Here is a 21,987-nt window from a genome sequence, read left to right as displayed (position 1 = left end):
ATGCCTTCAAGGTTCACCCATGTAGTGGTATGTATCAGAGCTTCAATCTTTTTTAAGACTAAGCAATATTTGATTGTATGTATATACCATATTTTGTTTATCCATTCATCTGCTGATGGACATTTACATTGCTTCCATCTTTGAGATATTATGAATAATGCTACTAAGAACATAAGTGTACAAATATTTGTTCAAAACTCCTGCTTTTAATTCTTTGTGATATAAACCCAAAAGAGGGAATCCAGGATCACATGGCAATTCTATATTTAACTTTCTGAGGAACTATTTTCCACAGTGGCTGCACCATTTTCTACCCCTACCACAAAGGTACAAAGTTTCCTATTTCTACGCATCTTCATCAGCACTTGTTGTAAAAGGAAATTTCCATTACCTTTTATAATAATAGCCATTCTAGTGGGTGTGATGTGGTAGCTTACTGTGGTTTTGCTTTGCATTTCCCTAATGGCTACTGATGTTAAGCACATTTTCATGTGCTTATGCCCATTGGTATATCTTCTATTCAAGTCATTTGCCCATTACTTTAGTTGCTTCTTTTTTATTGTTGAATTGTAGGAGTTCTTCATAATTCTGGGTGTTAAAACCTTTTCAGATATATGGTTTCCAAATATTTTCTCCCATTCTCTTGGTTGTCTTTCACTTTCTTGATAATGTCCTTAGAAGGATAAAACTTTTAAATTAGTTTTAAAAAGATTCTCAAAATCATTAACCATTAGGTAAGTGGAAATCACCCAAAACAATGGAAAGCAGGGACTCAAACAGGTATTTCCACATTAATGTTCATAACAGCATTATTCACAATTGCCAAAAGGTAGAAGCAACCCAAGTGTCCATCAACCAATAAAGAGATTAACAAAACGTGGTATATACGCACAATGGAATATTATTCAGCTGTAAAAAGAATGAAGTTCTGGTACATGCAACAACACGGATGAACCTTGAAGACATCATGCTGAGTGAAATAAGCCAGACACAAAAAGACAAGTATTGTATCATCTTATTGACATTAAATAATGAGAATATGCAAACTCATAGTGTCAGAATCTAGAATATAAGTTACCAGGGGAAGGGTTGGAGATAGGGAATAGGGAAGTAAGGCTTAAATTTTTCAGAGTTTCTATTTGGGACTTTGGGAAAATTTGGTAATAGATGGCAGGGATGGTCACTCAACATTGGGTACATAAATTATATATTTGAATGTGTCTAAAAGGGGAAAATTTAGGTTGTATATATGTTACTAATATAATTTTTTAAAAAATCTATGGAATTGCACATCACAAATAATGAACACTAAATTAAAACTTTTAGTATAGTTAGTTAATGGTACATTTATAAAAATGTGCTTTCATTAATGGCAACCAATGTACCCAGGTAATGAATTGTAATAATGGGGAGGGGGTGTAGCAGTTTGACATAGTTATGAATTCCAAAAATAAATATTGGATTATGTTTGTAAACTGGTCTGAACCTGGGCATGATTGGGTTATGATTAGGGCTTTGATTGGGCCACATCATTAGGGTGCTGAGTCCCCACCCCTTGGTTGGTAGGGACTCACAGATAAAAGGCATGGCAGAGGACAGAGTTGAGGGTTTTTGATGTTGGGGTTTGATGCTGAAGTCTTAGGCTGGAGCCCCAGGAAGTCAGCAGGCAGAGGAAAGAGACGGAAGCCCCGGCAAGAGAGGACCTGAGCCTTGAGAAGAACACAGAGGAATGGAGACAGCTCCTTAGACACGGCAGAAACCCTGAGGAGAGAGACAGAGCCGTTCGTCTGATAGTCTACAGCTGACCTTGTGGAGAGAGGCAAAGCCTAGAGAGCCTCATAGTCTACAGCTGACTTCATGGGGAAAATAGAGGAGCTGAGCCAAGAAAGAAGCAGGACCTGGGAAGAGAGGAACCCAGGAAGCCTGAACCCTCGCAGACGTCGGCAGCCATCTTGCTCCAAATAGACCTTGGTGAGGGAAGGAACTTATGCTTATGGCCTCGTATCTGTAAGCTCCTACCCCAAATAAATACCCTTTATGAAAACCAACCAATTTCTGGTATTTTGCATCAGCACCCCTTTGACTGACTAATACAGGGGGTATACAGGAAGGCTATCTTTTCTTCATGACTTTTCTGTAAATTTACCACTTCTGTTATAAAAATATTTAAAACATCAAAGACTTGATTACCACAGGTTGGGGGTAGGGGGGGAATGAAGAGTTATTGCTTAATGGGTATGGAGCATCAGCTTGGGATGATAAAAAAGAATTTCTGAAAATAGTGGTTATGGTTATACTTTTTAAATTGGTTAATGTGGTAGGTTTTAATAAAGGGATGCATATCTTAGGGTAAAAAAGGGAAAAAATCAAGTGGCCACAGATGTGTGAAGAGTGTATTTCTTAATCCCCTGTTTGTGCCTGGCCTCGATGACGGTAATGAAAGGGAATAAGGCCAGCAGTCTCAGAGGTGGCTAAGAGCTCCATGCTCCACGTCCACAAGGAGGGCACGTGCTGCTCCTTCTCCAACAAAGGCTGAAAACGCTCTAGAAATGAGGAATTCTGGAATGCCCCTATGAATTAGCCGTCTGGCCTCTGCTCCCTCCTCCAGTGAGTGCCGGCAGCTCCCCAGGCTGCCTGGGGTTCCTGTGCAGGCTGACGGGGTATTGGCCTCTTTGAAAGTCCACTCACTTGTTTCGGTCACTCTCGTGGACAGAGAAAACAACTGTCCCGGGGGTGTCCACTGTGCCACCGAATCATTCTCCACATGGGCAGAAAGACTACCTCTCCTGCCGGCGGCCTAGACGCCGGTTCTCTACCCGGCCTCTTCTTTCTAAGCAGTTTTCACAGTTTATAAGTTTATGTTTATTTCTTCAATGTCTGTCTCCCAGTTATCCTGTCTGGTTTTCGTATCACTACAAAACTAGTAAGTGCCTCGTGCAATGATTGGCACGTTGGAGATGTCTGATGAATATTAAAATGAAGTGAAATGAGAAAGAAACTTAAAGGTAGGACACCTGGAATCAATCCTAGCCTCGATTCTTGATAAATGAGTAATTGCAAGGAAATTTACAAGTAGACTTGATTGTTTCCATTACAAAGACAAAACACACTCAATATAGAAATTATAGACAAGTAGGACGAGGAATAATAAAAACAAAAAGCACAGACACAAAAATGATAACTGAAGCTGACATTTTCATATAGTATCTTCAGGTCCCTTTTATGAATAATTTTTCATACATCATGATTAGCAACTATATCAAATTGCTCTTATCCTTCTTTTATCACTCAGTACCATAATGTACATGATAATGCAATTTCTCAGCATATTATAAAATTTTTTAAAATTACCGCATAATCTTGATATGCCATAATTTATACAACTATTCCTCGATCGTTAAAATATACTTAAATGATTAGGTTAATTTTAGTACGTTTTTCATTTTGAAACAATAAAGTTACAATACACACAAAAATTGTTAGCAAAAACCTTTTAAAGCCCAAATGAACAATAATTTGTAAAATAATTGAAAGGACTCCATTTACCTATAAACTGCACGGACGTACTCTGAATCACCGTTATTTTGAGCATTGATATTCTTTCCCATAGCAGTTTCTATAAAATAGATATGAAAGGCAGTCATTTGATTTGTATACTTTTCACCTGGTGTTAATTTCCCAGGGGCAGGCACTGTTCCGTTTGTTGTATTTTAGAAGTGTTCTTTCCCCTTTTTCCTCTATTCTTGTACCTTCTGCTTCCCCTTCCTCTCCTTTCCTCTCTGAACTTTCAACACTTTGGCCCTGCTCACCTCTCCAGGAGTGGGTGCTGCTTCATGGTAAGCTAATTTAGCACTAGGTTCCCACATTCTTCCACGTCCCCTCATTGGCCTTGCCAACAGAATGTTTTCTTCCACTTCATTTTCCACCACAACTTTAGAAACAAAGCAATAAGACTTACCACAGATTATATCCAAGGTACAAAGAGTAACATCAAAAAAGCAGTCAAATGCTTCTTGGTTAACATGTTTCTCAAACTTTTTAACCAATACATTCGCTTGTTCATTCATGACATCTAAGAAATTTTCCAGAATTGTAAAGTGGAAGGTAGGTGTTAGCATTTTTCTCCTGGTACGCCACTTGTTTCCTGTGCTGGAAATACAATACATGGTACAAATCAAGGGGAACCCGCATCCAAAACTAACAAAGTATAAACCCTGCCATGTCAACGAAATTCTTCAGAAACAACTTAATCTACAGGTTCTCCAGTACCTTGACAAAGCACATATCTATTCATAAAGAGTGACAGGACATGGGTGTTTTAGACATTGTCCTATATTACTAATATCTAAAATAGCCCTCCTAACAGCTGACGGTTTAAGACTTGAAGATGCTATATGAAAATGTCAGCTTCAGTTATCATTTTTGTGTATGTGCTATTTGTTTTTATTATTCCTTGTCCTACTTGTCTATATTTTCTATATTGAGTATGTTTTGTCCGTGTAATGGACAAAAGTGGGAATTGTCTTCTCCCCTCTGTCGAGACCTTAGCCTCTGATTTCCCACACGCTCCACTACTCCGCCCGGGTGAGCTCTTCAAAGTCCCTACAAAGACCTGCTAGGCGCTCTCTCCGCCCAGGGCCCTGTCTCTGGAGAGCACTCTGCTTATTAAACATCTCTTGCTGGTGCCCTTTGCTTGGATTTCCAAGACTCCCCCGCTGAAAAGCCTCTTCTGCTCCCCTCTGCTCACCATCAGAGCTCCCCAGCTCTCCCAGGAAACCTGGTGCGAATGCAGCAGCTGAGGACCCCTGCCCCAGATTCTGTCGCAGCTCCCCGTGAGCCACCGCTCTCCTTCCACCTCTCCCCGCTCCCTGATTAAAGTCCTGCTACAGGAAAACAACCCGTGCACACTACCCCTGTCAACTCCAGAAAGAGCAGGTTACACTGTGAAGTAACTTTTCCAAGAGACTGCCTTCCCAATTCTCCCTGGCATACCTTGTCAGAAGTCCTAAGCCAAGCCACGGCTGTAAGAACTGGTACATGGAGGACTTGTCGATTTGCTTTGAACTAGTTAAAATTACCTTAGAAGCAGGGAAAAAAATGAGAGATACATAGACATTAAAATAACCTCAACTATAAGAATACCTGGCTAAATTACAGCTATTTTTTAAGGCCACATTATCATATTAAGCTTTAAGACTTTATTTTCTCTGTGATTCATTTTCATTTTTGCATCTAAAAGAAATTCAAGTTTTTTTAAACATATGACTGTAATTCAGTTTGGGGGACTAAAGGGAGATGAAAGAAAGAAAAATATTGAAATGACTTCCAGGTTTCAGACAGAAACTAGGAACCAAGAAGCAGCATTGCCTAAGACGGAAGTGAATCTGTGGCGACAGAAACCACAAGTTCATCATCGGAGATGTTGACTTTGAGGCATTCACGCTGATACGGCATGAAAGCAGGTTTGAGGCTCAGAATAAAGACCTGAGCTGGACAATCTGAGTGTCACACACATATGGATGACATTGGAAGCCATGGGTATTTTCTTTATTTCCTGGCTACTAAAACAAATACCACTCGATGGGTTGACTTAACAAGAGGAATTCACTGGCCTGTGGTCTCAGAGGCTAGAAGGCTTGCTTCCCCTCCGCATCAGCATCTTCTGGCTGGTCAGCAATCTTTGGGCTCGTTGGCGTTTCAATCACATGGCAAGGCAGGTGACAGCTTCTACTCCTTTCTCTTCTGGGTTCCACTAGCTTCCAGCTTCTGGCTGCTCTGAGGCTTCTCCTCCATGTCCAGCTCCCTTTGCCCACAGGACTTCACCATGGTGGGCCACGGCCCCTCCTTCGGGGCGGGCACCTCATCTCACAGCATCTTCAGGGGTCCTGTTGACAGGCGGGTCACAGCACGCGGCCAGGGCTGGGTCTGAGCGCACCTCTCCTGAGGTCACGATTCAGTCCCGGCAGGTAGGCTGGGGTCACGCGAAGTCAGAGCGAAGTAGGAAAAGCGACAAGGGGCCAGGACTGATGAGGGAACGCTCCCAGGCCTGTTGTGCCAGTCCCCTGGTCTGCACAGATCTCCACCTACATGCACCAAACCTACCTATGCCATGTCGGCAAGGGCTGACCGCTCTCACCTCAGCCCACCATTATCTTCTCTGAACCAGGATTCCGGAGACAAGAGGAAAGAGAAACCCAATGCTTCACAATAACACCATAGCTAAGAAGAGCAAGAAAATCCAATAATTAAGACGTGCATGGGCAGCACCCCGCCCCAGGAAACTCTGTTTCTAATTTTCTTCCATGAAGAGAAGGTCTTTTTATGGCCTGAGTCAAGTTGCTTTTTCATCATATCACAAGATAATTTCCCTAGTGTCAGGATAATCCAAATTAGAAGTGTTTCTTCTTAGGAAAAACCTGCTATAATGAAGATGAAGAGGACAGAAGTATTTCTTCTTTTTCTCAATTGTCTAACATTCCAATTCATATTTCAAAAATATTTTCAAGTCATTGTAAACTTAGAAAATAAGGTTTTCTCCAAGTTGGGAAAATATGCATGTTATGTATTAAAATCATATTCTAGAGCATACTGTAAGATATGCAATATTTTTGAGGAGTAACTTCAAAAGCACGGACTAGCAATATATCTACCCTATCAACATCAGATTAGTATTCTCTTTTAGGCAAAATTAATTTCACAAACAATACATTTATGACAGATATAGTCAGGCCCTGGGAACCTTGCAGGAAAACACCCACATCATAGTAGTGTCATGTTTTTGGAACCTTAAAACAGAGCCTAAAAACAAAAAGAAAAAAAATGAACAACAACAACAAAAAAGGAAAAGCAAAACAAAGAGCCTACAAGATAACATGTGCTCGCCTTGTAGCACAATCTATTTATGATTCTGTGAAGGATATTCTTCAGCAAATTATCTGAGAAGGAAAACCCATATATCAGCAGCTGATCAGGAAGGTGCTCAGACACCTGTAGGAAGCAAGTTCCCTCAGGACCTGGAGAGAATTAAATGGCACCTGCAGAGCTAAGATATGTGACGGAACGGTCTGTGGACGGAATCCAGCCCAGCGAAGACACTGTTACTCTCTTCCTTCTGGTGGGTCCCCCTCATCAGACACCAGCGAGGTGCTGAGGCTACTGCCCGCAGACCCACCTCCACGTTCTCGGCGTGGTAAAGCGCCACCATCGGCAGGGTCCCGATCCACAGCTTCAGCAGGGGCCTGTGCCGGTATTCCTCACTGTACTGAATTATCTGCTGAAAAAATTCTGGAAGAAAAAGATCTGATTTTAAATTCAATCAAGTCGGGAATTTGGTAAGACACTCCTTACGGTCGGCTTCCACGTGTTTTTAAAAACAAACTACTCTTACTTGGGGCAAGTCGTGTACTCTCCCCCGGGCTTCTCCTCTCCTAAAGGTTAGCCGCACCGCCCCATCCACGGGTCAGGGGTTTAGCCACGGGAACGACACACGCGAAACGGCCTGCTGAGCCGTGGAGGGCCAAAGGGAGGCCGTGGTGAGCGGACAGCGGTCGTGAGCCTCTGAGGAACCCCGGGAGGCGCTTGACTCCTCTGTGCCTCATGCCCCCCTTTTAGGAAAGCAGTACCTGCTCCCCACGGCTCACCTGACAGGCACCAAACGGTTTCTAAATCCTGGCTCCGGCCCGCGCCTCTGTCCTCCGGTACCACCTCCCCTCTGCCCACACCAGCCCCGTGCAGCTTTCCAGCCCGTCACTTGTAAGCGCAATGACACTGGTTCTCCAGGCTTATCTCCTGTGGCCCCGCGTCATGACCCCCGCCTTCCTTTCCAGTCTGAGTCCATGTTTCCCTCACACCTTTCCTGTCCCTGACTCAACTTCCCCAAACTTCTACCTCGTCTAATACAGGTGCTCATCTCTTCTCGGGAAACGATTCCTCCTGGTTTTAGCCCAATCACACGTACTCTTCGAGGGTCTTTCTCAACGGGCTCTCTCCAGGGAAGCCTCCCGGTCACGTGGTAACGTAACCCCCATAACCTCCTGGAGTTCTCCTTGGTAACACTCAACATATCTGCACACGTTTCCTCTGTTTTTCTTCCCAACAGAGCGTGTTCCTCTGCTCACCTCCATTTGCACACGGAGTGCCTGCTGAAGGCCCGGTGCTGCCCGCAGGTCCCAGCCATGGCCGCCTGCTTGGGCAGAGGCCACCTCTCGTCCCACCTGGTCTGGCCGACCCAGCATCCCTGCGGCGGCGGGAGGGGAGCCTGGTGCTGTTGGGTGCTGCCTTGCCCTCTGGGCGTGTAACACTTTGGGGCCCTCACACAAGGGCAGGTAACCAGTGTGCATGCTAGCGGAGAACGAGAGTGGCAATTTTTCCCAACAAAACATTTTTAAAACTTTCCAACCCGATTCTGTGCCTCAGGAGTTGTTAGTGTTAAAGGAATGATAATTTTTCAATAGCAAAGACCCGGCTGATCAGTGCCGTAAGCACACAAAGGTGATTTATCACCACGGTCGAACGTCTACGGGCTTCTTCCTATGCACACACGGAGCTCTCCACGCACCCACCGCTGCACCCTCAAAACCACCTTCTGATACTGGTGGCAGAGCCATCCCAGCTCGCCGCCAGCGAGGACAGAGCTCCCAAAGGGCCACTGGCCGCAGACATCCTCGCTCCAGGGGAGACTCTGGGAAGCATGGACGGGAAAACTGAACAAGACACGGGAGAGCATGACGCAGCAGTGGGAGCCAGCGGTGGGACCAGAGCGGGGTGAGGCCGCACGTTGAGAGAACGTGAGATGGCAGTGTGCTCGGATTCCAGCCCTACCTGGCCCTCATCATCACGCTTCCTTGACTTATTTGCTGTTTGTTCAGTCCTAACACACACATAAAATAGTTTCAGAATTGCTCATCCACACTCATGTGAGAAACAGATGTGCTAACCACGGAATCTGTGCACATTATTATTTTGATTTTAGCCTTTGCCGTACAGAAGCCAAAGCACCTTTTTGCAAAGTCTCTTAGGTTAAGTAGTACTTTTGTTTCCTTTCTCATCTCCGTCAGTGTTAACGTTTTTCATTTGTAATAGACTTAGGTCCATTTACTATTCCTTTCTGCAATCTCCCCAGGTCCTGGTTGATTTTAATTGTTTATTTAATTGGCGGGTATATGACGTGTGAAATGCATTATGGTGGAAGCTGTATGAAGAGGAGTACTTCGGGAAGGGCTGTCCCGCCTCACCCCAAGCCCCATTCTCCCTTCTTTACACCAGTCTACCTGTGCACCCGTCCAGAGGCGCACAGACGAGCGGTTCATGTACGCCAGCCTGGCGGCTAAGCCCGCGTCTCAGCATCATGGTTATGGTACCTGGTTTTTGGGTCGAGGAAAACCCTGTTACCAGGCGGCATTTCCTAAGTAGACTTGCACCTGCAATCGGCAGTCTCCTCGTCCAATCCGCTGGAGGTCTTAAAGGGCAGAGGATTTCAGAATCAGAACGAAGAATGTCTGCCTGTACTTCAGCCTGGAGAATTCAACTTTACCTTCACTGCAGTTTCCTGCTGTATGGAATTTGAATGTGCCCTGTTTCAGACTCACCCTGATCAGAGTCTCCAGGCTTGGACGCCCTACGGAATGTGGACAGGCCGACTTTCAGAATCACACTTATCAGGGTTTCCAGCTTGTGACCGGCTCTGTGGAATTCAGACTTGCCGATTCCCACGGTGACATGAACCAATTCCTACAACACATAGCTGTATCTGTATCTGTCAGTATCTAGCCCATCAGTCCTGCTCCTCTGGACGGCCCTGATGAGTCCAGCCTTCCTTACCCCTCTGTCTCACCTGGGGGCGGTACTGCACTTTGCTTTTTAAACTGAGCCTATCCTGGAATGGAAAATCCATTCATAGAGCTCCCCTCATGCTTTTCTACAGCTACATAGTACTTCATTGTAATGGACCATGATTTATTCAACCACTCTCATATGTGTGGGCATTACGTGGTTTCCAGTATTTTGCAATTATAAACAATGCTGCAATGAGTAACCTTGTGCACATGTAGAGCAGATCCTTAAAAGTGGGATAAATGGGTCAAATGTAGGTGCATACATGGTTTTGTTAGGCATTGCCAAATTCCTCTCCAGAGGGTTGTATCAAGTTTGCATTTCCACTGTAAAGTGTGAGAGTACGTGTTTCACCACAGACCCTCCAATAGCACGTGTGAATGTCTGCCTTTCTGAGACATCATTTCAACTTTACTTTCTCTAAGTAGGAGAGAATCTGAACATTCTTTCCCTATGTTCAAGGACCATTTTTATATCCATTTTGTGTCTATTTTTTCATTTTTTTAAATCAAGTTTTGATCCTCTGTCTCTCAGTCTTTATCAGTTCTCCGTAAATTGGGGATATTCTACCTTGTCTGTGGCTATAAGGAGATAGATACTGAAACACAGTTGTGCACACCTGTGTATGATTCCCAGCCCCGTCCACTGAGAGCCTGGCGTAGCTACGTGCAGCAGCAACGCACACGCCCGGCAGCCAGATCCACGTCTAAACCCTGTTCTTCAAAAAGAGGAACCAGATCTACTTGAAAAGTGGTGCAGGAAAAATACAAGATGAGTGGAATGTCTCATGGTGCCAAAAATGGTGGCAGAGCACCCAGGAAGTGCTCAAGGAAAGACGGGGCCATGCTGGAAGGACAAGAAGCTAGCAAGAAAAAGGTTCCAATGGCCCAGCTGGAGCGATCCGAAAAACAAAATAAATGAGGAGAGTACTAGTGATAACACATCAAAGAAAACAAACATACTAGTCCCACACTAGCATGCTGACACACACACGAAAGGCATTCCTTACAGAAGAACCCCTATTAATGAATGCAGAAGAAATAATTTAAATACAAAATTACCGTCAGGCAAACACCTCAGCAAAAACTGCTGCCAGCAACATCTGCAGGTGGATGCTACCCATCAGTGGATGTTAAAGCTTGAACAGAATATTTGCACAGCCTCAAAGTAGCTCTGAAGAGACTGATGAGTCAGGAATGGACAAGAGCAACTTCAGAGTGAAGAGCCTAACGGCAGCACCGCCACAGGGTCTTAGAGCTCCCGGTCCTACCACCGCGCGCCGCCCTGTGCCCTTGCGCAGCGCCGAGCAGGACCCGTCGCTTCTACAGCATTCACGCCCGAAATGCAGGACCTCAACCTGATTGTGAGAAAACATCGGACAAATTCAAATGGAGGGATGTCCTGCAAAATAACCGGCCAGCTCTCAGCAAAGGCGTCAAGGCCACGGAAGACAAGGAAAGACGGACGCAGCGCCAAAGGCTGGAGAGGCCAAGGTGACGAGCAGCTAAAGCAGAAGACTGAGACAGGGCCACAGACTGGAGAGACCGAGGGGACGCACAGCCAGATGCAACATGGATGGAGTCCTAGAACAGAACACAAACATTAGAAAGTTGTTCAATTCAAGGAAGGGCTGTGGTTTAGTTAAGGGTTTCGCACATGCTGCTTTTCTCCTCATAATCGTACTAGGGTGTCCTACATCATTAGATGAGCTGGGCAAAGGGTGTATGTGACCCCTGTCCTAATTCTACAACTTTTCTGTAAGTCACAAATTATTTCAAATAAAAGCTATAAAGGAAGAAGGGAGTTGTGCTTTTCTTAATGCTGGAGTGTAGAAAGAAAGCCGGGAAAAGGTTAAAAACTATTTTGTGAGTTGGAGAGGAACACACACACACACACATAAATAATAGGCTCGTTACTATAACCTCTTCAGTGCAGAGAAAAGCTCTTAGCTCTAGAGTCCAGGAGGTGAAACTGGGCCCTGGAGACAGGATACGAGCGTGGAAGAGGTGACGTCAGAGGGTACTGCAGGCAGCGCCGTGGAGACGCGGGGCTAGCTGGGGAGGAGACCTCGGAGTCAGGGCAGGAGGAGAGCCTGGAGCAAGGTGGTGAGGGAGAGGGGCTGCACACTAGAGCAGAGCAGGATTTGGGAAGGCAGGGAGAGGGAGGTGGGGGTGGGTGGGAGAAGGCAGGTCCAGCAGGAAGAGCAGAGGGCCTGCTGAGTCTGGAAAGCCCCCAAGGGCTCGGGGGAGGCGTGGGGTGACCCATGGGAGGTGCAGCTGCAGTGCTGGACAGGCCAGTGCAAGCTTCCCTTCTAGGCAGGCTGGGGAGGAGCTGTAGGTTTGTGGTGAAGATGGCACCCTGGAGGCGTTTAGCAGGGTAACACTGGCGCGTGGGCAACGGTGCACCAGCTGAGCACCCGGGGCCACTCCAGGGAGCTTTGGGGGCAGGCAGAGGGCCACCCTGTGTTGGGTGTGGGGACACGGTGGCCATCGATCCCCGCAGAGCTCGGAACTCAGAGGTCAGCTCTTCCTGGGCTGACGCACGGGCCCCGAGGGGCGTGTGGTGTGCCACAGAGCGCCCAGGCAGAGAAGGGTCAGCCAGGACTGCGCAGTGGCCATGCCACCGCGGGGCCAGCACAGGACAGCAGTCGGAGGTCAGCATGCTAGGGGCCAAGACCAGAGCCCAGAGAGCCTGGCCCGCAGGTCAGCCCAAGTCAGAGAAGCTGAGGTCAAGGGGGTTTGAGTCCTGGCTGGGGGTGGGGGGGTGTCACACATCAGGGAACTGGGAGGAGGCTGGGACTCCAGGGAGGGAGGGCGAGGCGGCTGGTGGCCGCGGGGGCCAGCCGTGCCCAGGCCAGGAGGGCGCCAGCCGGTCCAAGCGGGACGGGGCCCAGCCCAGCACGCTCCGCCCGTTCTGGGTTCCACACTCGGGGTGCAGAGCGCCAGCCGAGGCTCCCGCCGCCCGACAGCGGCTCTCGGGACACGTCAAGACGCCACGCGGGGGCTGTGGCAGGGACCGGCGCGGGCGTGCAGGGCTCAGACCACCCGCCTCTTCTGCCTTCCTAGCCAGGCGAGAGGTCCTGTGGCTGTCGTCCTAAACCCACAGACCTCGCGCGGGATCGCAGGGATGGGGATGGGGAGCCTGGCTTGGTCGCGGGTAGCTGGACGCCAGAACTTGCACCTTAACCATTATCGAACCATTCTGTGACTCCTGGCCGAAACTGCCGCAGGTCTAGCAGCTCAAGCTGCCAGGCCAAGACAACCTGCTTCAAGCTCACGCACTGCCTGCCGCAGCCTGGCCCGACAGCAGGGCAGATGGGAAATCGCCTGAATCTGTGGTTTGGGTGCCAGAGCTGGGAGCATCTGGGAAGCGGTGCCGACACAGCGGGCTGGGGAAGGAAGAGTTCGGGCTGGCCTGGTGGAAATCGACTGCATTATCCCAGGAGATAACATGCCAGAATGTGGACAGATCCACAGGCTAAAAGGCACCACCTCTTCTGGAAGAGACAAGTTTACTGAGGACAGGGAATATATCTTATTGTATTCTGATAACCCCTGAAAACTCTGTAATATTGTTACTTAAACACATGCAGGGAAAAAAAAAACCTCTTTGCCTTAGAGAATTTTAAGCAATTTGCTGAAAGCCAAATAATTTGTTGGTTGCAAAGTTGGAAATTGTGCAAAGGTTAGTCTGATGCCAAAATGCCATATTTGTTGTTGGATGAAAGTAGAAAACAGCATATTGTCATTCTCTTCACTCAGAAAGTAACTGCAAAGAGCTTGCTCTAGATATTCCAACCAACTCACAGTTTGTTTTGAAACAGGTCTTATTCACTAGGGATTTCAGTTCTTGGAAAAGTTCCCCCAAAGAATAAGATGAGACTTCTCAAGCATATTGCTTCCCAGAGGAAAAAGATTTTTTTCCACATAGCCATTTTTAAAAAACCGTAGTGTCTTAAGATCAGAAAGGAGATTAGCTCTGATTTTAGTGTTAACCACGATGATTTTTACAAATATGTTTTTTGCCTATTATGTTAATGTTTGGTTAGTAAAAAGTTCACTTGGATTTATTCTGCCAGAAAACTTTCTCAAATATTCTTGTAAACACGTCCTCGTAAGCCCTCATCTTATTCCTGTGAAGGTGAAATGATAGGACATTATTTTTATTTGGGGCAACAGAAGTGACAAATAATCCTCCAAACTTTCACCTTAATGCTAGGCCTGTGAAAACCATTAATAATTAAAGTGAGGGGAAAGTGGGTTCTAGCCCTGAAACTATTTTAAAATACGGTCATTTGGGGCAAATATTTTCCGCTTCAGTATCTCCACTTAGACATCCATGACAATGAAGTGTTAAAATCTGACTCCCTTTCCTAACCGGAACGGCAAATGCCAGGCACTTTTGACAGCTTTCTAAGCTCAAGTGATTTTTTTTTACATTTAATGTCTTCTGTTAAAAACAACAACAACAATTCACTCGATAACAATTGTTCAATGTTCAAAATAAAAAACAACTTGCTCGTTAATAAGTAAGACTTTGGGCACTAGCTGTGTAATTTCGCTGGAACTCCCTGTGGATACATTTTATTACGCTGGCTCCTTAAACGGCCTAACGTGTATGGGCTGGGAAGAGCCAGGGCATTTGGTCAAGACTTGGATGGCTAAAAACAAAAGCCCCAAGCAATCCCTGGCCTCGTTTTCCCCAGGGGAGAGGAGGCTGCAGTTCCAGGGCTGTTTCTGAGACCAGAGCAGCTACAAGGGGGAAAAGGAGAGAAAAGGAGGGCACGAGCTGGAACCTGCACTCCGTTGTGAATAACCACAGGGCTCTTGATGGGAGGCCAGAGGAGCTGATGGCAGTTTTGCTGGCATCAGGGGGAGCCTGGGTGGCCCGGGGAACCTGTCCCCAGCGGGCAGGGCCCCTAGAGGGCAGAGCCCCCAGCGGGCAGGGTCCCAGTGGGCAGAGTCCCCAGAGACCCCAGTGGGCAGGGTCCCCAGCAGACAGGGTCCCCAGAGACCCCAGCGGGCAGGGCCCCTAGAGGGTAGAGCCCCCAGTGGGCAGAGTCCCCGAGCCCCCAGAGGGCGGGGTCCTGGGAGCCCCAGAGCCCCAGCAGGCAGGGCCCCCGAGCCCCCATGCCCCCAACTGGCAGGGCCCCCAGCAGGCAGAGTCCCCAGCAGGCAGGGTCCCCAGAGCCCCCCAAACCCCCAGCCGGCAGGGCCCCTAGAGGGTAGAGCACCCAGTGGGCAGAGTCCCCGAGCCCCCAGAGCCCCCAGAGCCCCAGCAGGCAGGGCCCCCAGCCCCCACGCCCCCAGAGCCCCCAGGGCCCCCAGCGGGCAGGGCCCCCGAGCCCCCACGCCCCCAGGGCCCCCAAGGCCCCCAGCGGGCAGGGCCCCAGCAGGCAGAGCTCCCAGCGGGCAGGGCCCCGGGAGCCTCTAGCGGGCAGGCTCCCCGCGGGCAGGGCTCCAGAGCCCGCAGGGCCCCCCGCGCGGCCCACAGGGATGTGCGTGGCCGGCTGCGCCGTCGTGGCCCTACCTTGCCGGTCCGGCTTGAAGAGCAGCGAGTGTCCCACTAGGGGGAGGGCGGTCTCGACCGTCGGGATGCCCCACATCTGCCGCCACCTCCGCGCGTAGGTCACGAGCATCTGCAGCAGGCTTAGCAGCAGCGTGGCCCCGGCCAGGGACGCGGCGCTGGCCGCGCCCCACAGCAGCAGCTTGTGCCCGACGGGCGCCAGCCAGGCCTCGGCCATCGCGCCGGCCTCTCGGCAGTGGCCTCTCGACAGTGGCCTCTCGGCAGTGGCCTCTCGGCAGTGGCCGCCCGCAGTGGCCTCTCGGGAGTGACTGCGACGCGCGCGGGGCCCGGGGGCGGTCCGGTTTCCGTGCGCGGGCCCTGAGAGCTCCCGGACCGCCCTGCAGCTCCCACCCTCGGCGCGGGGAAGGCACAGTCCCCGGGACACCTCCCGAGAGGACGAGGCTGCCGCGGGGCCGCCCCGCGCTCTGCGCGCTGGAGCTGAAAGCGAAAGACCGGAAAAGGGCGTGGGGCGCCGCGGGGTGCTGGGAGCGCAGCGCAGGCCCGGGGCGGGGCCGGGAGGCAAAGGACGGCTCGTGTGGGGGCAGATTTGGGAGGGGACAGGAGGAGACCCCAGCGTCCCGCCGACCGCCCTGGGGCCCGGGGGCGGGGCGCGAGGCGGAGCTCTGGGTACTGGACCGTGCGCTGCGCGGGGCCTCCGCCCCCTGCGAGGACACCTGCCGCCCCTCCCTGGCGCAGCCCGCCCTGCGGGGACCCTCTGCGGGGACCCTCTGCCGGATCCCGCAGCCCCGGGCTCTCAGCCGCGCCCACGGCCCAGCGCCCGTGGGGTCCGGCGGGCTTGGGCCACAAACTCGGGGACCCCGAGCGCTCAGGTAGACTGTGGTCCAGACACTTCAGGATCTCCTCCCGACCGAGGAGAGCCAGCGCTCAGGCAGGCGGGGCTGGAGAGGAGCGCGGTAAGGGACAGTGGGGACAGGGGGCTCCCAACGGGGTCCAGACCCCGCCGAGCGTGGCGGGGACGCGGCGCGCGGGGTTGCCGGGCGCTTCCTCCGCTTTCTGCACTGCGGCGCCCTGAGCTCGACCCCAAGTGGCACCGGCGGCCCATCCTCAGCAGGCCCCAAGTCGTGGCCAGTGCAGCAGAAGAGTGACCTTGCGGAAGGCAGACCGCTGCTTGGGGACATCGCTCACTCCAGCCGCGCCAGGGCCTGGCCGCGGAGAGCAAACGGGCACAACCAAGGCGCTCCTCCATCCCAGAGTCTCCCTCATCTGGAGGTTCTGGCCTGGAAATAAATTCCTGGGCTATTAAGTGAAAAAGTTAAGCAAGTTGCAAAATAGGGCCACGATGTAATTCCATCTTTGGAGAAAAGTTTCTTTTTTTACAGCTGCACTGATTCTGGAAAGAAACTGCTGGACTCTCTACATTGTTCACTTCTATATTGCTTAAACACTTCACACAAACGCTTTTAAAATAAACGTGTTTAATACTCGTAGCATGTCTTTCATTTTCTCCTCTCTGGTCCCTTACCAGGCCCCTCACAGCTTTACCAAAGCACAGGTTTGGCGGGATCTGACTCTTGCTACTCCTGGTAAAGAGGACAAAGGAGAAGACAGAAAGCCACTGCCCTCAGAAAGCATCAGAGGGGACTGCTCCGGCCACAGCAGGTGAGCGAGCCAGCAGCCCGTCCCCGCAGGCTGGACTAAGGTGGGGTCTCAGGCAGTGGGGGCCCCTGCTTGGAGCGCAGGGTGTCTAACAGTCACAAGTGCAGGGTCACATGGCCGGGAGGCCGAGCCGCTCGAGGACCCCGGGCTGCGGCTGTGGATGCTTTCTCTCTATTTCGAAGCCATCGGTGAGTGAGGAGGAGAGGCGCTGATGGCTTTGTTGTCCACGGTCATCTTTCCGGCTTTCCTTGTTACCAGACAGCGCCCTGCCCACGCGGCCGTTTCAGGCTAAACCAGATGGTAAGACGGCCAGCACTGCCAGAAAGCAGCAGGCACCGCCTGGCAGGAGACAAGGAGCGCGCAGTGCCACCCTCAGAGGGACGATGGCTCTGTGCTTAGCAGTGGACGACTGCGCGGCGCAGCGAAGGCAGGCGGGAGACCCTGGCCGCCCCTGCGGGTTGTCATGGACGGAGCCGCCTGCTGCCCAAGGCTGTCCCTTCCTGCCTCTGCTGGCCTTCCCTCCTGGAAGACCTCTTTTTGGTCAAGGTCTTTGCTGCTCTCGCCTGCTTGAAATCGGTGCTTTTGAAACTCACGGTCACGGCTAGGATATGTTCTAAGCTACAGAAAGGTTTTGCAGATGTTAACACTTTTTTCTTAAATCTTCAGTCATTTAGAATTATTCCCGATATAAAACATTTAATTTAAGTTATAAAAAGAGATCCCCGGCCCAGTATAGAACTATATTGTCTACCTACTTTCACATTCATAAGGGTAAAGAGGAAATTCATCTCCAAATTTTGAACCACAGGCACCAAGATCCAAGATCAAATCCACTTTTAACCTTTCAAGGGTCACATGCACACAGCAAGGCGTGCAATACTTAAATATATGGTTTTATGAACAAACATCACACGTCGAGGTAACCACCACTGCATCACAGCAGAGTGTGGTATCACACAGCAGGCACGTGCTTTGTTTCTGCTTTTTAAACCATGCAGGATACCTGTGAAATGCATCCATGTGGCACTTTCCCTTCCCACTTTCCCACTTTCCCACAAGTTGTGGGAAGAAATAAAACTTACTATCCATTTTACTGGTGATGGAAGCTCCGGTTGTTCCAATTTTTGTTAAGTTATGAATAATCCCACTATACACCATTCTTGTACGTGTCTTTTGATTCACATATATGTATACATATTGAATACCGGCCAGGAGTGTAACTACCTGGTCATATGATGTGCATATGTTCAGTTTTCATGACTACTGCCAGCATTCCAGAGTTTGTACCAATGCAGACACCATTCAACCTTTCTCTGTACTTATCTTCAAAGTCTCTTATAATCAGCACATAGTTTTATTTAGCTTTTTTAAAAATTTGGCCTGACAATTCCAGTCCTTTAATTGGACTATCAGTCAATTTTTATTTCATCTTTTACTGATAAATTTTACCATTTGTTTTTGTCTTATTTTTGTTCTTTTCCCAATTCTTGCTTTATTTTGGAACAAATATTTTCTGTACAATTCCATTTGGTCCTCTTAGTTTGTAGTTACCTATTTTTATTACTGTCCTAATGGTTAAACTAGAATATGCAACATATACCCTTCTTTATAAAAAATCTACCTTACAGTACTTTTACAACCTCCTGGGCAAAACAATTAATTTATAACATTTTAGTAACAGTTGAACCCCTTCTAGCTTTATGCTATTATCACATATTTTAATCCCAAATGCATGTTAAACTTTACAATATATTTTCTTAATATTTCATACAGAAAATATTCCTTTATATTTTCACATATATTTATCCTTTCTGATATTTCTATCCCTTCCTGCATCATTCTGCTTCCCTCTGGGATAATTTTCCTTTTATATGAAGAAATCTGTCTAGTTTTTCCTTTAGAAAAGATTGGATGGTGATAAATACTCTGTTTCTGTTTGAAAAATTGCTATTATGCCTTAATTTTAAAAATTTTACTATTTCTGTCACTGTTACTCCATTAACTCAAGCTAGCAACTGCCGTAACAATAAATCTGCTTTCGTCCAGGTTACACGCCCCCTTATTTTTGCTCGTTCCTGAGTCTGAGGGATTTGGGGCGATGTCCACTCAGCTTCAGGCTGAGAAGGGGTGCAGACATTATGGGGAGAGGAGGGATTGTTTTCCTTGCAGTTGAAGCCACTCCTTGCTTTGGGGTTGCCTGGTCCTTCCTCAGGCCTTAATTTTTAATACATGCTTGCTGTGTATAAAATTCTGGGCAGCAGGCATTTTCACTCCTCCTGTTCACTCGTTCACCTATTTCACTGGTTCTATTGCCTCTGGAATTCAACACTTTATGAAACGCAGTTGTGAGTCTTCGCAGTCTCCTTTGAAGAGTCTCCCCGCTCTGACTGCTTTCACATCTTTCGTTGTAGCAGGTTCACGTCTTTTTTGTTGTTTATTTGACCTTGAGAATGCACACATCCTTGATTCTTCCTCGCACTTTCTCAGGTGGCTTTGCTGGCTTCCTTCACCCACAGACCTCTACCTTCTAGAAAGTCCACGGCTCAGAGCTCTATTTCCTTCCTTTTCTGCACACTCTCGTGGTGCTCTCACCCATCTCAGGACTTAAATTGCCAAATTATCTTTACTCTACCGGACCGCGGTGGGTCGAATCTGCGTTGCTTTGGTGTGAAGCCCTTGTGGACGGCACCTGCTGGGTGCGTTACTCAGCTGAGCCGCGGCCCAAGTGGACGAGGCCCAGCCCCTGTGGGCTGCAGGAGTCCAGCACCGGCAGGAGAGAGTCAGACACAGCGAGAGCCATGGGAGGCCAGCCCAGGTGTTAGGTGTATGGGGGGGCTTGGAAGAGAAGACGGAGGCCAGCGTCGGCATCAGGGGGCTCGGAAGAGAAGGTGTAGGACAGCCTCAGTGTTAGGAGGGCTCAGAAGAGAAGGCCACGGGAAAGGCCAGCGCCATGTGCAAGAAAGCCCAGGTGTCCGTGGCTGGACGGGGCAGCAGGCTTTGCGTCACCCGCGCTGAAAGCCGCACATTCCTGCAGTGTAAGCCAAACCCGCGTGGCCTGTGCCCACGGGCAGCAGACTGACGTCCTCTCTTCTATGCCCGGGCCAGCCACCCAAGCCCTCCACACCTCCGCCTGGGCACCTCCTCCTAGACATCTGCACTTGGGCACCTCCTCCTGGGCACCTCCTCCTGGGCACCTCCACCTGGGCACCTCCTCCTGGGCTCCTCCTCCTAGACATCTGCACCTGGGCACCTCCTCCTGGGTACCTCCTCCTGGGCACCTCCTCCTGGGCACCTCCACCTGGGTACCTCCACCTGGGCACCTCCTCCTGGGCACCTCCATCTGGGCACCTCCTCCTGGGCACCTCCTCCTAGACATCTGCACCTGGGCACCTCCTCCTGGGCACCTCCATCTGGGCACCTCCTCCTGGGCACCTCCTCCTGGGCACCTCCACCTGGGCACCTCCTCCTAGACATCTGCACCTGGGCACCTCCTCCTGGGCACCTCCTCCTGGGCACCTCCACCTGGGCACCTCCACCTGGACACCTCCTCCTGGGCACCTCCTCCTGGGCACCTCCACCTGGGTACCTCCACCTGGGCACCTCCTCCTGGGCACCTCCATCTGGGCACCTCCTCCTGGGCACCTCCTCCTAGACATCTGCACCTGGGCACCTCCACCTGGGCACCTCCTCCTGGGTACCTCCTCCTGGGCACCTCCACCTGGGCACCTCCTCCTGGGCACCTCCTCCTGGGCACCTCCACCTGGGTACCTCCTCCTGGGCTCCTCCTCCTCCTAGACATCTGCACCTGGGCACCTCCTCCTGGGCACCTCCTCCTGGGCACCTCCTCCTGGGCACCTCCTCCTGGGCACCTCCACCTGGGTACCTCCTCCTGGGCTCCTCCTCCTCCTAGACATCTGCACCTGGGCACCTCCTCCTGGGCACCTCCTCCTGGGCACCTCCTCCTGGGCACCTCCACTTGGGCACCTCCTCCTGGGCACCTCCATCTGGGCACCTCCTCCTGGGCACCTCCTCCTGGGCACCTCCTCCTGGGTATCTCCACCTGGGCACCTCCTCCTGGGCACCTCCTCCTGGGCACCTCCATCTGGGCACCTCCTCCTGGGCACCTCCATCTGGGCACCTCCTCCTGGGCACCTCCTTCTGGGTATCTCTGCCTGGGCACCTCCTCCTGGGCACCTCCACGTCCTCTCAAGCCTGCTCCGGCCTGGCCCGGCCCCTCAGCAGCCCCCAGGTGAGTGACCCAGCCCAGCCTCAGAGCCTGGGGGTCACATCTGACCCCACTTACTCCCGCTCCACGACTAATGCCATGGCAGCTCTGATCTCAAGAGAGTGGCCACGGGTGGGGACGCGCCCGTGTCAGAGGACTCACTTCCCAAACTCTCCAGCGCTTTCCGGTCCCTATGGCAGGGTCCCGGGCCGGCCTCCCTGACCTCCGCTGCCATCACCCTGGCGAGCCCCACGCCAACCCCCAGCCTCCTCGCTGCTCTGCAGACCCCGGAGCCCGCAGGGCCGCAGCAGCGCTCCACACTGCCTGGTCACAGCTCTGCCCTCTGCCCTCCTCTTTCCCACAGCACTTCTCCCTGCACGGAGCTCCATTTATTGTTACTTGTTTACAGTCTGTCTCCTCCACTAAGATCTAAGTTCCTCTAAGACATTCCCCCAGTGCACAGCAGAATCTTATACAGAGAAAAAGCTTAGTAAATATTTGAATGAGGAATCCATGACGATGAACATACATTACATTGAAACCAGCATTACACTGGGAAGTTCATAAACGAGGTAAAAGCCTCACATTTATATACTGAAAAACATATTTTGAATTCACTAAATTTGCTATGTAGTTAGAAATAAATGAATAACTTGTGTGTTAAAACATGCACTGTAGAGTGATAAATATGTAAAAATTGATAATTTAAGGAAGTTTTTTACCAATGTAATTAGTATTGAAAACTCATC

The 21,987-nt window shown here is 50.1% G+C and overlaps 1 protein-coding gene across 1 annotated transcript in view; it reads right to left on the bottom strand.

Annotated features, from left to right (window-relative positions):
* Positions 1-16,056, bottom strand: part of CYP4V2 (cytochrome P450 family 4 subfamily V member 2) — a 33,373-nt gene extending 17,317 nt beyond the window's left edge. The window contains exons 1-5 of the mRNA XM_058290011.1: positions 15,361-16,056; positions 7,172-7,284; positions 4,993-5,078; positions 3,959-4,149; positions 3,547-3,616 (exon numbers count right to left, since the gene is read on the bottom strand). Coding sequence (XP_058145994.1) covers positions 3,547-3,616; positions 3,959-4,149; positions 4,993-5,078; positions 7,172-7,284; positions 15,361-15,574 — 674 coding nt within the window. The 5' untranslated portion in view covers positions 15,575-16,056. The remainder of the gene's footprint in view (positions 1-3,546; positions 3,617-3,958; positions 4,150-4,992; positions 5,079-7,171; positions 7,285-15,360) is intronic.
* Between the last annotated feature and the right edge of the window lie 5,931 nt (positions 16,057-21,987).

The sequence above is a fragment of the Dasypus novemcinctus genome, chromosome 29, assembly GCF_030445035.2.
Source record: "Dasypus novemcinctus isolate mDasNov1 chromosome 29, mDasNov1.1.hap2, whole genome shotgun sequence".
Taxonomy (NCBI): Eukaryota; Metazoa; Chordata; class Mammalia; order Cingulata; family Dasypodidae; genus Dasypus; species Dasypus novemcinctus.
Note: the sequence above shows the minus strand (reverse complement) of the source record. Positions and strands in the feature narration are given on the sequence as shown.